Here is a 17,771-nt window from a genome sequence, read left to right as displayed (position 1 = left end):
AGATGTCCCATATTTCAGAATTTCGAAGTTACAACCTCTCAGACAATCAATTATGACCGATTATAAAAATATGATATGACCATCCTGCTAATTTGTTTTGTAATCTCCTATTGCAGAAATTTATTTATTTATCGCAGAAATCGATATACTCACCGGTGCTAAGCTGATACGCTCCGGTGCAGATAATGATGAAGAGAGCGAGGAGCTTGGCGTACGTGAAGATGTCCTGCACTCTCGTCGCCCACGCGACGTCCCAACAATTTATGAAGGCAAGGACACCTGAAACGCACAAGTGTAACGTACCTTATTTTTTTTTCTTTTATGTAAAAATAAAATTGTGCGAGCGGTTTTTGTGGTTTTTGTGAGGATGACAATATTCCAAATTCTTGAGTTCGTGACAGTATTCAATATTTTATTTAACAGAGAATACCACCTGTGAGATGCATGCCAATTTTGATGCAACTTAATATACTGAGAGAAAATTATCTAAAAAATATAAGAAATATTTATTCAAATATTAATAATATATCTAATTAATAATATATCTAATAATATATCTAGTTATACTAATATACATATTTTTACATCGAAAAAAAATTCCTTTCAGATGAGAATAGATACTTTTCTAACCACACACATCGTGTGCATTGTTTCTTATAAAAGCAATTGTTTTTATTCTATTTAAATGAAAGAATTTAGGTTCATGTAAATATGCGCTATATATTAATATCCATTCAATAAATATTTTTATTCTTTTCCTCTCTCTCTCTTTCGTGTGTTATAATTTCTCACTCAACAATATGACTGTTGTGTACAGCATATGTACAATAATATGATAATTTTCGATTTTTTTATAATCCTCTAAAGGCCGATATTTAATAAAAGTCTAAACTTAGATTTAAATTTAAATTTTGTTTTAATAATGTTCTTGAAAAGAGTTTAAATTTAAATTTAAGTTAATCTAGTGAGAAAGTCGGCCTTTAATTGATTTTCTCTTTTGACATTTTGGGATGACCTATTCATAAGGTATTTTTGATTTTTCCATAATTTTCTTAATTGATTGTTTACATTTTTGTTTACATTTTTATGTAATCTACATCTTCGTGATGTGTTTTTTGGCCATTTTAAAATCTTCTTAATTGATTTTTTCTTTTAATATTTATACATGATCAAGTCGTGTATAATTCTCTCTGCGATCGAACAGCTCGTTTCCATCTCAGCCATTTCATCCGCTGCCGACGATTTTATCCTCAAACGTGACAATATGCGTGATACAGCGAGTACGAAACCAATAACGAGAATTGGTGTGCCGAAAAAAGATCCGAACGATCGACCGGATAGACAATTCATTCGTGAGAAGAAAGTCGCATCCTGACGTAAGAACGATATTGTGTATATATCATATTGTTGAATGGAAAATTATAATATTAATGCAATGTTACTATTGGTTGATGTTTACATTGAATATAAATTAAATTGTAAACAAGATTGTGATACTTATTTTTTTATCAACTGGGATTCAAGCTTAAGGAATGAAACTGTTCTCCTATAAACTAAACGTCTTACTTAATAAAAAGAAGTATGTATCTATTAATTATTTTGTAAATATGAGTTTCAGAATTTGGAGAAGGATATACTCTTCATTGCTTATGAGTTTTTCTATCTTTTAATTAGACCAACACGAGCCAATAGACACAGATATTCGTGCGCAAATTATTCTCTATATAATGATAAAACTCACACAAAGAGTTGTTTTTTGCAGAATTAACCCTCGCCGATGTGTTTTTCGGTCCAAAGCGAGAGTATTGGACCAATTACAATAAACAGAGAGAAAGAAGGATTCAAATTCCTCTGACAAATAGCCACGTCATCATTTCAGTGAATTTACCCTGCAATTTAATGTACTACCTACGACAGGTGTGACGAGTCTATTGTGGCTCGTGTGAACAAGTTTCCACGCCAGTTTCCCGAGTCGACTTGCTGAAGAGCTACACGTGGTTGCGCGTGCCACCTGGCCATTCGTTGATACCAGTCAGCTGTGTGTACCCACACTGCTCGATGTTCCGCCGTAATTTTATGATAACGAGAGTCCGCGTCATAGTCGGTTAACGCGCTTCTCGATGGAACCGGTTGCGCGCACATATGCTTTCCTCGTCTCAGACTACCTGGCGCCTAACCCGCTTTGGTCACTTCAGTTCACCCACGGCGAGTCGGGGGTGAACGGGGGCGCGGGTTATCGACCACATGGAGAAAAACGAGCGATTTGCGGGGGCAAGCGGAAAAAATTCGCGACGGCTATTGAAGGTGTCAGGAGGAGGACGAGGGGAGGGAATGAAAAGTGTCGCGATGAAAGGCGCAAATCGGGGCAGCAATTTTTCGCGATAATTTTCGCGGTGACTTCACGTCGGCGGCGTCGGTGGAAAAGTCGTAAAGCTTTACGGCCGCGCGCAAAGTCGCGGCACACTTTGACAGAGGGTAATTGTTGAGAACCGGCAATATGTTCCGTGAACGTCCCATTGATCGTTATCTGCCATGGTGTTCTGGCTCAACGATGTCAGTGGAGAATCTAGGCAGCCTTCACTTCATTCCGGGAATGATCGGACGGGTCAATGCGCTCGCTATGAGAAGAGCGCACTGGTGAGACCGTCGTGACAGTGAGTAATGACTCTTCACTAATTGCACGGCGCCGTTAGACGAGCCCAAATTTCCGTTCTAAATTGATCCCGCAAACTCCATGGAATTTGCAGGATCTCAAACAGAGAATCTCGAGATGTTTAATATTATCCGAACAGGACAAAGCATTGGACAAATGTTGAATCTGCAGCGGTCAATGTAGAATCTACAAACGGCCAACTGTCGGTCAGCTGATATATGCTGCTAGGGTACATATCAAATATTATCTTAGCATTACACAGCTGTTTTACAGCAAATCTTACAGAAGAGCGTGTTTCAGAATTATTTAATATTCTTGATTATCTTGCTCTGCCAACTGCACTGAGTACTTCCTTAGTTTCAGTAAGCAATATATTAATAATTATTAATAACGCAAACATACCAGTGTTTAGACACGTATCTATAATCCTGGACGTTCCTATTTTGTTTTTAATCGACTTCAAAAAAAGGAGTTTTTCTTTTATGTTTGTATGTTTCTTCATAATTCGAAAACGGTTAGAGATATTGAGATAAAACATTTTTTAATTTGTTAAAGATATTATTTGCATGATATCATTTGCATTATTCTTTCATTAATATCATTACCCGAATCTAAGTGTTTAAGTGACTTGAGAATTGGGTAATTTCACTTTCACTTACTCTCTTGGAAATTCGAGAACATCTAGAGACGAAACTTTTAATCGACCTCAAGAGCAAATTTTTAGTAAATAATAAAAAATACGAAATAAAAAAGTTAAAAAATAGATCACCTTAAAAAATCTCGAAAGTCTTAAGAAAGATATGAAATAATTTTTTGCAATATTCTTATGTATTTATACAATCCTATTCTAATATTCTAACGATACTAGAAATAGGCAGGAGAAAAATTGGGTAAGTAGGTAGATAAGTAGCTAACAGTACAACTATAAGGAGATAAGAAAAGTTTGATTACTGTGACTCAATTAGAGAGTCAGGTTTCCTGCGAAATGTTTTGATAGTGTCGATTGTTTTGGTCTTTGGACCATTGAGATTATATACGCGTCATTGATTTGCGGGCAATAGTTGACGTTTGGCGAGGTATGATCTTGCTTTTGCCGATTGTTTTGATACCCTCGTATGTTATGGCATTCGAGTCATTATGTTTAGAGCCGACAAGCGCGTATCTCAATTATCGATCAGTAAATCAATTATCACACTCCATTGGCCTTTAAAATATTTTATTAGGCTCTCGTCGGCATCGCCGTTCATTAACACGTGTTTCTCGTATCTATGCAAGAATCAGTGTCAATGCCATGACAGAGCAGCGAGAAGTCAAGGCGGGAAAAGCGGGCAGCGATATTATTTCTAGGTGTGTTAAATTACCGGATGTTTCCAATTTTCCGGTTGTTGAACGAACTTACCGAGGGCAAGGAGATATCCCTAGTTGAAATTTAGACCGGCATTTATAGCACATTATTTAAGGTAAAAATACCAGCATATGTACCTAATTCTAGACATTCTTATTATTTCCGTCTTAAAATATAAATATTTAAATTTCCAAAAAATATATATACAAATATTGTGTATATATTATACACATATAATATTGTGTATATATTATACATATATTATACACATATAATATTGTGTATATATTATACATTTTATGTTAAAAATTTTAAATATTCATAGTTAAATACTAAAATAATAAGAATATCTAGGATTAAGTGTGTGTTCAGGATTTGATACTTTTACCTTAACAAGTAATTATTTTCATGAGTCTTTCAGCAATTTCTGCGCTTATTTTATATAGCAAGAAATATTTAACCCAATCAGTCGAATGATGGCTCGTAAATACAGATTTGCAATTAAGTGTGCTCTCAATTAGACAACTACGAACACCGGCCTTGGAATCTAATCTCGCAAGTGCTAATTTTTATGTTTAATAGTGCTGCTCGGGCCGCGAATTTGATCTTGTTTACATCTGTATTCTTTTCGCTTTATCATTGTTATTCTATTGAACTTAAGTTTAAAGCTTATTAATAACAGCATTATTAATAATAACATTATTAGACATAACTGATAATATAACTGTTATCTTTCACTTTTACAACCCGTCCTTATCAGCTCTGTTAAGAGCTTTAAATCTCACAGAGATTCCTAACATTTCCTAACATTAACAAGAAAAGAGAGAAAATATGAGTTGTTATTTATTTTTTTATTCGGTTGTACACTAATGTTTATTATAAATTGTTTAATATTTCTTCATCAATAATATTCTATCTCCATAATCGTATAAATGGCGTTACAAATTACTTATTAAAATTAAGCAAAGATTACCTCTTAAGTGGTACACATAGAAAAGTTTTATAGTAAAATATTATATTCTTTTTAACTTACTTAAACTATTGTATTTTTAATTTGTAGCAAATACAAATTAGATATATTTTATATCTTATTTTTCAAAATTCTCCAAAGAAAATAGCAAGAAAGAGAAACCTGGATACACTTATTAAAAAAAAACCCGCCCTAGGAAAATCGCGCAGTCACTTGAAATGAACCACTGAAGACTCTAAATAAGTCTGGAATAAGTCTTTTTAATCTCAGCATGAAGAAGATGATATGAAGCAATTATTTGTATTAAATATATTTATTTGTATACATAAATTATTTGTATTAAATGTAGTATTAAATAAAACATCAAAGTAAGTCAAGATATTTCGGAATTCCTCATTGATCCTTCAAGTTTGACGGAATTTGAATCAAGGCAGAACAAACTTTCGACTCGGGTATTCGCGAGTAGTTTGAATTGAAGAATTGGATTATAGACAAAATCGTCGTTGTCCAAGCCAGCATGCTCCCTCTCGAGATCGGAGGGGACGAATAATGCTCGTCGCGAGTCAGCTCGTCCCTTCGTCGCGAAAAATTCCACCTTTTGACGTCGCGCGGCTCGTCCTTGGCGAATTCTTCTCGCGGTAACAAAAGGAAGACGAGATGCCGTCGAGACTGATGCAACATCGTCGGAGAATATCGCGAGACTCCTTCCGTCCTTTCCCCTTCACTCTCTTAGACTTCCTCCTCTTTCTCCTCCCTCGTGCCACCCTCTTCGTCCGCGCTCTGTCCTTGTTTCGTGCCTTCCCTTTCGCCGTCCTTCTCCTCCCTCTACTCTTCCGCCTCCTCGTGCTGCCCGTTGAATTATGCTGTGCGTGGTGGCCAGTTGCCACGTTATTAAATTACATTTGTTCACAATGAGACGTGATTGCCATCGGGCTTTTGACTCACGAGACTTCGCGAGCATCTCGCGTCGTCGGTATTTCCAGAGCGGCTCCAGCCGCTCCATCATCTCGATCGTCACTTTCCACTAACCGTTCACGTATCACCGCAGTCACATGTCGGCTCAGGCAAAATCTTAATGTTATTTGCCAATTTCTTTTTTTGTCCTTGGTTTTTCGATTCTTCCCTTTCTCTGAGGTCATAGACATGGTTCAGTTGCCGCCCGCGGACAGTCGTAATCCTCCGCAAGATTATACCGTAGATTTCGAAATTGCGACGCAGATTGTTTACGTATTGTGTACACGATGTATAAGGTAAATGTCCCAATGCCCGGACATGTACTTAATTCCGGGCACTCTTATTATTTTGAATATTTCTCTAAATATTTCATCTTTCAACGTACACTAAATATAAATATTAAATGTATGTATACTAATATGTATGTATTGTACGTTGAAAGTTGAAATATTCATATTCAAATATAAAAATAATAACAATGTTCGGAGATTGGTACATGTCCGGGCATTGGTACATTTACCTTACAGTCTTTTTCTATGCGGACAATATAAACTGCGTAGAATATTGTAAATATTTTACTATGTAGAATATTGTAAATTGTATTAAAAAATGAACAGGAAAGAGAGTAATTAGGAGACATGGTTGCAATATTTGTTTTGGGTATATAAATGTAATATTCTTTAAAAAAGATAAAAATTTCATGAAATTTTCACTTCATTACATAACTCTGAAGGTAAGAATGTCATCAGGTAATTCTGTGGACTTGTTTGGAGAACAACGTTTACACATTTGTATGAAGATTCTAAAGGTTAAATAAGCATATAAATTTTTCTCAATTTTTTAGCCGGTTATAAATTTTTTTTTAACGGCATTCATAGATCGCTCATTGTCTACATAGATGATAGCTCATACATAATTTATGTTATTTACGTGTAAACTTATCACAATAAACGTTCAATCCTGATCCTTCATTCGATCAATCAATTTCGTGGCATTAACTGAGACATTCAGTTAATTTGGAAGTATGTATTGTACTGAAAGGAAAGATATCTAAAAAAATAAAACAATAAAATATTTATTCGGTGGGTACTAATAACATATTTGTATAATTCTATATTCTTTTAATGTAAAAAGAATGAAAATTTTCTCACTTGAAAAGAAATGTCTTCTCAATGGAAAATATATATATTAATATAAATAGATATGTTATCAATATTCAGCACGCACGAATAGATATTTTTTATCTTTTAGATATTTCTTCTCTTTAGAAATTTATTTTTCTTTATTTTTTTTCTTTATTTATTACGATATTCACATTAGATCTTGTAACTAGTATATCGAGAGGAAAAATATTTAAGAAATAAAAATTGTTATTCAATAGGTATTAATAATATATTTACCTAAATCTATTTGTTCTCGTTCAAACAGATAAAACAATTGCTTTCATAAAAAGCTACGATTTTAAGAAAATATATATTTTCTTATTTAAACAAACTTTTCTTTTTAATGTGAAAATATATATATTGGATATAAATAAATATGTTATCAGTACTTATCGAATATATAAGTATTTCTTACTTTTTAGATAATTTTTTCCTCAATGTAGCAAATATTTTTTTCATTTTTTTCGCAAAGTCGCGGAGATTAATACTGGAATGTTAAGAACAGATTTGGTTCTTATTAATTCTCCTTCTCCTGACATCGCTTTCTGCATCTAAAATATTATCTACGTAGCCGTAAGTTCACGTCAATAAATGTCGTTAACAACAAGGAGACACAAATATTCACTGATCATGATTATCGTGAAACGCATTGCCGATACGGTTGATGCAAATGCACTTGACACAAACGTGGTTAGAAGGTGCGTACACACGCATATGGACGCGAGCGTCGTGGTCAATGATCTCCATCACTTGCTAGAGAGACAGCAAATTGATATCGATTCGCGCGAGAAAAACAAATTTAAGCCGCGTTTGTGTACCGCGTTACACGAGATCGTGCGGCACACCAGGCGTCACATGAGCTTTGACACTTATTCGCTGGTATTTTCTACAATCTTCAACCTTACGTCTTTGTGTGTAAGACGGATTGTTGGATTGATAAATTGAGGTAAATTGGGCAATTAAATGATTAAAGTTGCGACACGCGAGTTTTATAACATAACATTTGATTATTTAGTAACTATGTGAGCAGACACGTTTTCCTACTGGATATACGAAATGCGTTGCAAAACTCATGGAGCAAAAGTGTTGCAATTTTTAACTATTTGACCGCACACATAGAAAAATACATACTGCATTCAAGTAAATATTCCTTGTTTCAAGTATTTGATAAGTTTATGTATTCACAAATCAAATAAGATACCGTTAATTTATCATAAATATCAAATTCGACAATTCTGAATTTTAGTAAGTTTAGCATTTTAACCAAAAATATGAAATTAAATAAAAAATTCAGTCTGTTAACCATATAGAATCGAACTAACTTTTTCTCCGATAAAGTTTTATAATATTCTTGTAAAGATAACAAGTTCTTTTTTATTTGTATGAGAAAATTTTAAAGCAAAAATTATTATAGAATTTAGTAACCGAGGAATAGACCGACGTTCTGTAATAATTAATTATTGCATTTCATGTGCTGTTTATATTTTAGGAACTGAAATGTGCTATTAAAAGATTTGTTGTGTTCCTTAACAATATAAACCTTATTATTCTTAAAAACAAATAGTAAGATTGAAAAAAATTTCTATAAAAAAACAAATTACCTTGTATCTGTTTTCTTCGTGTAATAATCATTTTTCTCAAATTTATGACAATATTTTAAGACTATTATCAAGAAAATATATAAATATATAAATAAATATTTTTGTTTTAATAACACAGAAATAGCGCAAATTTGGTCAAATCTTTATTACCGAATTTCACAGTTATTCTTATTTATTAGATTAAGTGATATTTTGGCACATTTTCAAATAAAGATTAATCGATTATTCTGTACTATTATACTTAATAGGTTGTATTGTTATACTAATAAAGGATGATTCTGAAATACAATATTAAAGATTTGATCAAATTTACGCTATCTCTGTATCAGACCATGTGCTATTTAAATGACCAGTATAGTTACAATCTTAAAATATATATGTATATGATGCCTGATATATATAAATGACATTTCAATCTACTTACACTTCGTTTCGTTTCCTTAAGAATTTCACTCGTTGACTAAATTAACAACTCACCTAGTCTTGCAAAGTTACCGTTAATTTTACATTCATCAGTATTTTTTATACAATTTCGATGCAATAGCTTTAACACAAAAGAAAAAGAAAGAGGAAATAATTTCACACGGAGAGAATATTATATAATTTTTTCTTTCATATAAATTCTTTTCATTTTGTTTTCAATAATACAGATTATCAATAAGGTTGAACTTTCATTTGTACAATGATTGAAATCGAGCATATGGCCGAACAAGATAATTAGCCCATAATTAAGAACCTTTAGGAAATATGTGAAGATTTCTCGCAGAGATCCTGAAGCTAAAATACACGTTTTATATGTGGCCTTCTTACCTCCTGCACTATTAGACAACTAAATCCGGTATCAGGGCAAGATGGCCACGTTGCTGTATGTTTGAATACTGGCCATTGCAAAACAAAATATACGATTAACAGGATCGTCGTGGGCATTAACACATACAAGAAAGCTGCCTCTATTATGTTTATACAGTCAGTCATAAGAACTAATTGTCTGAGAAGTTGTAACTTCGAAATTCTGAAATATCGGTCTCTCCCAAATTTCGCGAGAAAAACATAGCAGATTTCGCATAACATATTACATAGAAATAGCAAATTTTTTAACAGCACACTTCAGTTCCTAAAAGTAGTATATATACAGTAGTATACATGATATTAAAAGATCGTGGATTACTGCAGATTATCAATCTATTCTTCAGTTACAAGATTCTATAATAATTTTTACTATAAAATTCTTTGCGTATAAGTAATCGTGACAACGATAGATGCATTAGATGATTTTTTCTTTCTTTTTTTTAAGAGGAAGAGAGATTGAAAATTGCACCGCGGGACCAGAGACTTCTCTATCAATAATTTATAACCATTCACGGGGATATTCAGTGGGGAGATCCGCCGCGAGTTGAAAGCGCGACGACACGCTCATTTATTCACAAATAGCATCCATGCGCCGATCGACTATGTTCGCACTTCATTTTTCTTGCAGGGAAACCTATTCCCGGTTTGTTGAGCGATTTATCGGAAAGCAAATGGAGCCCTATATACGCGCGGAATCTTATTTCCTTCGAACGTAGACGAGTTCCGCTGGCTATCAGTCGTGTGACAATTTCATGTCGTTTTACAGTTCGTCGTCGTCTCCTTCGCCTCGCCGTCGGACTTAGATTCTAACACAAACATCATTTATCGTTTGGAGAAGGTGTGAGAAAATCATGATGAGACGTTTGTGTCGCCCAATTAGATCGCACGTATCCCATTAGAAATCGTTCGACGCTCGCAAGCGGGCGGGGTGAAAATACTAAGAGTATCACTAGTCATAACAAAATGCTAGTTTTTGGCCATACATGCAAGATGATTGCAGCTCTTGATACATGCAAAATAATTATAGCTCTTGTTATATTAGGTGGTAAACTTAATTCCTGCCGTTTCTTCGCCTCCAAAATTGATTTGTTTCGAAGGGAAGATAAATGAATACCTTAATGAAAGTAATTTCCTCCATTTTCTACTACACTGAGAGAAAAAAATAGTTGGAATAACTATAATCTCACTATATTTTATAGTTCGTTTTAGCCTCAAACATATATTTATAGTTCATCTAAACATAAAGATATAGAAACAGATTTATAGTCACCAGAATTAAAACAGATTTATAGTCACCATTTTATTACTTTATATACATAGTAAAGCACGCTTTGGGAATATAGTTACATGTACACTGAGAAAAAATTTACTAAATTTCAAAAAACGTTTGTTTGCATAGTACTGTGAAGATATTTGTTCAAATTAAGTAATTATTTTCTAAAATTAAAGAAACAAATTTATATTTAAAACTTAAGAGTATCACTAGCCATAACAAAATGCTAGTTTTTGGCCATACATGCAAGATTGCAGCTCTTGATACATGCAAGATAATTATAGCTCTTGTTATATTAGGTGGTAAACTTAATTCCTGCCGTTTCTTCGCCTCCAAAATTGATTTGTTTCGAAGGGAAGATGAATGAATACCTTAATGAAAGTAATTTCCTCCATTTTCTACTACACTGAGAAAAAAATAATTGGAATAACTATAATCTCACTATATTTTATAGTTCGTTTTGGCCTCAAACATATATTTATAGTTCATCTAAACCATTCTATATCTAATAAAGATATAGAAACAGATTTATAGTCACCAGAATTAAAACAGATAGTCACCATTTTATTACTTTATGTATATAGTAAAGCACGCTTTGGGAATATAGTTACATGTACACTGAGAAAAAATTTACTAAATTTCAAAAACCGTTTGTTTGCATAGTACTGTAAAGATATTTGTTCAAATTAAGTAATTATTTTCTAAAATTAAAGAAACAAATTTATATTTAAAACTTTTTTATTTAATTTTAAAAAATAATTACTTAAGTTAAACAAATATCTTTACAGTACTATCCAAACAAACGTTTTTTGAAATTTAATAAATTTTTTTCTCAGTATACCTATATTTTCCAAATATTCCAATTGTATTGACTATATAAAATAGTTAATTTCTCTTACCATTCAATATTTGCAACTTTACTATATTTCTTATTTCAAATGATCATAATTCTTGGTAAAAGAATGGGTCAGTTTACATGGGTCAGTTATACTATGCTTATATTGTAAATATTACAAAGATTATGCTGAAATTTACTATAAAAATAATATTCCTAACTATAATCTTTTTACTATGCTATTATAGTTCCAAATATCATACATTTTTCCCTTAGTGTACTTTTTCCCATCTCTTCGGCAATCCTACAAGCCGGTGTCTTTCGAGGCGACCCATCCATCCATCTATTTTTGGACTTCTTCGTAACTAGAGAAGTGTATGTGCATAAGATGTTGCATCGACCGGAAGAGATGGTAACTCGACAATGCCATGTCTGGAGAGTACGCTAGATGCGAGAGGACTTCCCATTCAAGCTGCAGAAGTGTCTGCTTCACGCTTTTTGCAACATGCGGTCGAGCATTATCATGCAAATAAATGACTTTGCGTCGATTGTTGGCTACGGATGGTCTTTTCTGCATCAACTCGTCACTCGATCGGTATAATTGCTATTGGTAGCGATCAGCTGTAACGGTTTCGTTTGGACGCAAAAGCTCGTACACGCAAAAAAAAAACTAGCTTCCAGAGCTAAAAAACAGCTGTGGCAGATAAGATGTGTCACTGAAATAGGGACAACTAATGTCAATACTACCGAAGCTAAATTTATTCGCTGTTTAAACTTAGGCGTTTCAGCGAGAAATATTAGCTGCTAGAAATAAATGATTGTAGCTGTGCGGCAAACTTCTTTAATATATGCATATGATAAGAAACTTAGGAATAACTGCCATTTTCTTAGCTACTTGAAATAATGTGCATTTTTAATGTCACCTAATATATTTGTATTTCATAGCGAATGCATTTTAGCTGCCAATTCTGAGCAGTGACAGCTAAACTATTAGTCTTTTGACTAAGTTTGAATCAGCTACCGTGGTTTAGCTGATATTAATTAGTCATTTTTTGCGTGTAATACAATACATCCTCCTGGTCCCACCAAATGCAGAGCAAGGTCTTATGCACATGAATATTCCTCTTCGGTGTTGAAGTGAATGGTTGGCCGGAGCCCATCTATGATTTCCTCCGCTTGGGATTATCAAAATAAATCCATTTTTCATCGCTAGTCACAAATAAGTCACAAAAAACTCTTCTTTCTTTACCTGGCAAGCAAAAAAGTCGCGATAAACAAACGATTCAAAATGGCATTTTCTGACAACTCATGTGGTAGCCATATCCTTCCCTTGTGAATTTTTTCCATGACATGCAAGTGTTTTGAGACGGCTATTAGAATAATATTTAACGCTTTCGATAACTCTAAAAGCATTTGAGCTGGGTCTTCATCGAGCAATTCTTGCAGCTCGACATCTTCAAATTTTTTCAGCTATCCGGGACGTTCTCTCTTTGTCTCTCACGTCAAGATCACCGTTTCGAAAGCGTTCACTAAGCTCTACATGTTTCTTTCCGATGGAGTTTCATCACCGTATATTTCGGATTATAAGTAATACGTTTCAGTTGCAATTTTCTTGAGGTCGAAGTAATGAAGAAGCACATGTCGGAAAAATAGCTTATCGCGGCTCATTTTCAATCGTTTGGAAAATCTCTTTGGCGTCGAGAAATAAGCTGTGAGGATTGAATCATTTTCAGCAATGTTTAAACTACACAAGACATGCGACCTCATCGTCGAAACTCGCCAGCGTTGGAGCCGGCATCTTCTAGTGCGAACGGCAGGAATTAAGTTTACCACCTAATAGTAGACATGCTTTGGAAGTGATGCACTAATCTTCTCTATCTGTTTGTATATGTTTTAGTAGTACTTACAAGTACTATACGATGCACAAACAAAAAATCTCATAATAGTTAATAAATGCATTTGGTTGAGTGCATTCCAATGTAATATTTGGTAATTAGTGTCAGATATTGTGATTGTTTGCGTGAATCGTCCGGTAATAATTACAAAATAACTAATAAAACAATTATATTAATTAACTAATAATTTTATTATTAATTTATTAATAACTTTTATTATTAGTTAATTGATAATTTTTATTATTAATAATTAATTAATTAATAATTTTTTATTTAGTTGAACCCTGATTAAGTAATTTAGCAAATAATACTAAATAATTGATAATGATTACTAAATAGTTTGATTACCAAAGTATGTGGTTATTTTATATATTTACCACATAATGTAGTAAGTATAAACACAATAACGTTTTATTTAACCAATTATTTGATGATACGTAAAACATAAGTTGATAATAGTCATCGAGTTTTAGCAACAGATATTAAGCTTTGCTAAAGTGATTTGCTAATATTTATATTAGCAAATATTTAAGTATAATATTTATTTGATTATATTCATACACATGTTTAGTTGAAACTACTTCATCAAAGCATCTGATAACTATTGTTCAGGCTTAATAGTTATTATTAAATCTTTCTTTCCAGTATGTAACGAAACAGATTTCTCAACTATGGTATTTGTTCTACAAACCCCAACAGAGAGACAGCAATATTCTTTTGATTGAGACAATTATATATATGAGAATGTCCCAACTGAACATGACGTATCAAGAATTGTGGCTGCGAGAATCGTGCCGACGGGCATGTGACAACAGCAACTTTTAATGCGACATCTGCTTAACTTTAAAATCACATAAGTTTTCCTTTTAATCATAGAACACACGGATACAGCAATCATAGCAGTTTTTCGGCAAAATTTTAGCGTCACTGCACTGAGAGAAAAGACTGGTAACTATAACAAACTGCATTTAGTTACAGAAATTCGTTGAATCCTTAGTAACTAATACTAAATATGATAATAATTACCAAATATTTAATAGATCGGGAGTATGACGTAATTGCATTCACAGTAACATCAATTAAATAATTTAGTAATAGTTACTTAATATTAAATATTTAATATGAAATATATTATAGTTATGAACTGATATTTGATAATTGTTATGAAATTCTTATATCCTATGTAATAAAAGACTCAGTAGGTAAGAGTTCTATTTTGTTACCAGTATAAGTATGTTTTGTTGCAGCACAACGAAAAATTCATTCATTTGCAGCTATTATATCGTTTCAATATCTATTATTACAGATGGTTGGTTGAACCTACCAAATATTTTGTAACTATTACAAAATCGCTTATTTTGCTCAACTATTCAATAAGTTTTATTTACCAAATATATTCTGGAAGCAAATAAATTTTACTTCTGCCAAATAAATAATTGATTTTACAGAACTAAATTAATTAATAAGTATTGTCATAGCTTTGGCCCGCTATATTTACGTCTACCATTTAGTAATAGTAACCAAATTTTGATAATATTTATGAAATTCTTCTCTCAGTGTGTCCATGTGTATTTGCGCTTCGCAAATATAAATACTTAAACGCAATAAGCTTCGCACTTATCACTAGCACGATATCTTAATATGCTAATAACGTGAAGTCTTCGGCTCAGTGTGCAGAACTATCTCGGCTGATCGACACCTGGCGATCCCATTTGGATAAGCCGATCTCGCTTGCGTCACGCAACGCAACGTGCACGCGCCTCCTGCATTGTGACGCGGCGTAGCTCGCGCGCTAATTAATTCGCGAAATACCTCTGAGATCTGGCGTCTTGAAATACCCGGTATTTAAATCGATTTATTTATAAGACTCGCGCGATATCGCGTGATCGTGACGTGCGGGCTGGGCTCGTTATTCCGGATCTTTTCTTGTTTCCTTTAGCAACAGACTCGCAACTTTTTTTAACCCTAATCTCATTTCTCGCAACAGCCACGGTCGGCTATCGGGATATCGCGTTGCGAGAATCCGACTCCTCTTTCATCGAACGGTTTAATGGCGGTCGAAAGAGTCGCGCGAATGTTTGCGAGAGAGAAAAATGCGTTGTTCCCGCGTGTTCACGGGAAGAGAAAAGGATTGAAAAATACAGTTTCGTCTGCATACATCTATCGGTAAAACGATCCCCGCTGCGTACAGAGATCGTCTCGCAAAGAATTCTCGCAGCCAGTATTTTTCTATTTATATTTTTCGTTATGAGGATTATGATATCGAAGTGAGAAAAGTGCGCAGTCAAACGACCGCAAGAACACGATACGTCCACTTGCGGTCATGTCCTCGTCCGGCAAAATGCACTCGCCAGGAATAAGCTTTTTATTCGTGACGCGCGCTATCCAAGAGCGTCCTCGCAATAATCCAATTAACGCAATCCTATCGTGTCCTATAATTGACACGCTTTGGGGAGAGCGCGTCGATTGATTCCTGGTGGTGTACAGATAATTTCCACAATTACGTGCACGCATCAGCAACTACTAACGACTGTTAATTAATTAAATATTTCATTATTATCATCGTTACCGCGTCAGACGTATCATAGAATATATCGTGTTGGCGATGCAAATACTTTTTCAATGAGCAAAGCTTGGCAAATAAAAATTGTTTCGATGAATTATTGCGCGAATGTGTCGGCGATTGCTAATGATCGTTAATTAATTAGATGTTTATTATCATTGTTGCCGCATTGGACGTATCATAAAAAATGTTGTGTTGCATACAATACAACGTGTTGTATAAAATTTAAGTATTTTTTTTATATGCAAAGCATGGCGAATAAAAATGTTTTGAAAAGTTCTTCTTGCAAAAAAAATAATGTGGCAAAAATTACGTTAAACTTATATTTCTTTTTACAACGTTTCTTGTAAAGCTAAACCAAAATTGTATTCTAATTTATTATGGAAATAGTAAATATTTGACGATGTGATATCATATAAAAGCACTCAAATAATTATAATAATTTTGTAATAAAAAGTCAAATATACATTTTTAAACAAATATATAGTAATTTTAATTGTAATTCTGTATAGTCCATTACAAAAATTTTGTTGTAATTTTCACTACAAGGTTTTCTCCGTGTATATAATTGCGCGAATGTATCGATCATTGCTAGTGATCGTTAATTAATTAAGTATTTATCACCGTTGCCGACTTATACATAAAATGTATATATTTCATGATATACAGAAGTTATCGCCGGAATTATTACATATTTATTTAAGATTCACACACACACGTTTGATTTGTTACTATAAGATTACTGTAATTACTTGAATGTTTTGTCAAATTTATTATTTCTGTAGTAAATTGCAAAGTGCAATGCCAGTCCCCCAGCTGTACAAAAAAAGAACTATAAAAAGAAAGAAACTTAAAGTAATTTTCACAGTACAATTGATGGTAAAGCCACAATTAACGTGAAGATATAATATGGCAAATAAAAATTGTTTGGATCAAATGCTTCACACAATGGAATTCACCAGCTCACGGTGTTTTCCGAAACGGCGATCCTCATCAAGCTCGCTCGCTCATCTGACTTAAAAATGCGAACGCACGCGAATGTTGCATGCGCGCGTCACGAGCACGTGAAAAATCGCGTGCGGCCTCGAATTTCCATAAAGATAGGAAGCTCTCGTGTCGTGATTTCGCCGTTCCATTTATGCCCATCGAGCGCGAATTTTTTCGTTATTAACTTTTAGACTGTCCGGAAAGCTACTTTTGTGGCTTTGCACAAATCTAAAAATCCTGCGTCATATGTACGTTACTTATATAGAAAAATTTTTGAGAAAAAACACTTTTTTAATGAAAAAATGCCGGCAGCCTGAAGGTTAAACATTGCGCCCGATGTTACGCGTGGCTTCATCGACGGGCAATTTTACTTTCCGCGCTCGAGTGAATTAGGAGTATTTAAATAAATGACTTTGGAATGTAAATAACTTCGTTGCAACACTTCGTTATTTTGATCTGCGCGGTGCAATGCGTTTGAGAAAAATACGAAGAGAACAAGCCGCGCGGTGATTTGCAATTTCTCACCTGTTTTTCTCGTGACTTATCGGCGAGTTTCTCGCGCGATTATTCCCGCGGATATTGGAAGGGAGCAAAAATCGCGATATGCATAATTGCCCATAATTTCCCAGAAAGAGAGAGAGAGAGAGAGAGAGAGAGAGAGAGAGAGAGAGAGAGAGAGAGAG

General features: G+C 33.8%; 1 protein-coding gene across 6 annotated transcripts in view; it reads right to left on the bottom strand.

Moving 5' to 3' along the window:
- Positions 1-17,771, bottom strand: part of LOC116846119 (large neutral amino acids transporter small subunit 1) — a 58,530-nt gene that overhangs the window by 16,469 nt on the left and 24,290 nt on the right. For all 6 annotated transcript variants that reach the window (XM_032819587.1, XM_032819591.1, XM_032819590.1 and 3 more), the window contains exon 4: positions 154-279. In XM_032819587.1, the coding sequence (XP_032675478.1) occupies positions 154-279 (126 nt within the window). The remainder of the gene's footprint in view (positions 1-153; positions 280-17,771) is intronic.

The sequence above is a fragment of the Odontomachus brunneus genome, unplaced genomic scaffold (assembly GCF_010583005.1).
Source record: "Odontomachus brunneus isolate Ranch 3 - 2012 unplaced genomic scaffold, Obru_v1 Obru_scaffold_060, whole genome shotgun sequence".
Lineage (NCBI taxonomy): Eukaryota > Metazoa > Arthropoda > Insecta > Hymenoptera > Formicidae > Odontomachus > Odontomachus brunneus.
The sequence above is the reverse complement of the archived record's forward strand: the minus strand, read 5'-3'. Positions and strand labels throughout refer to the sequence as shown.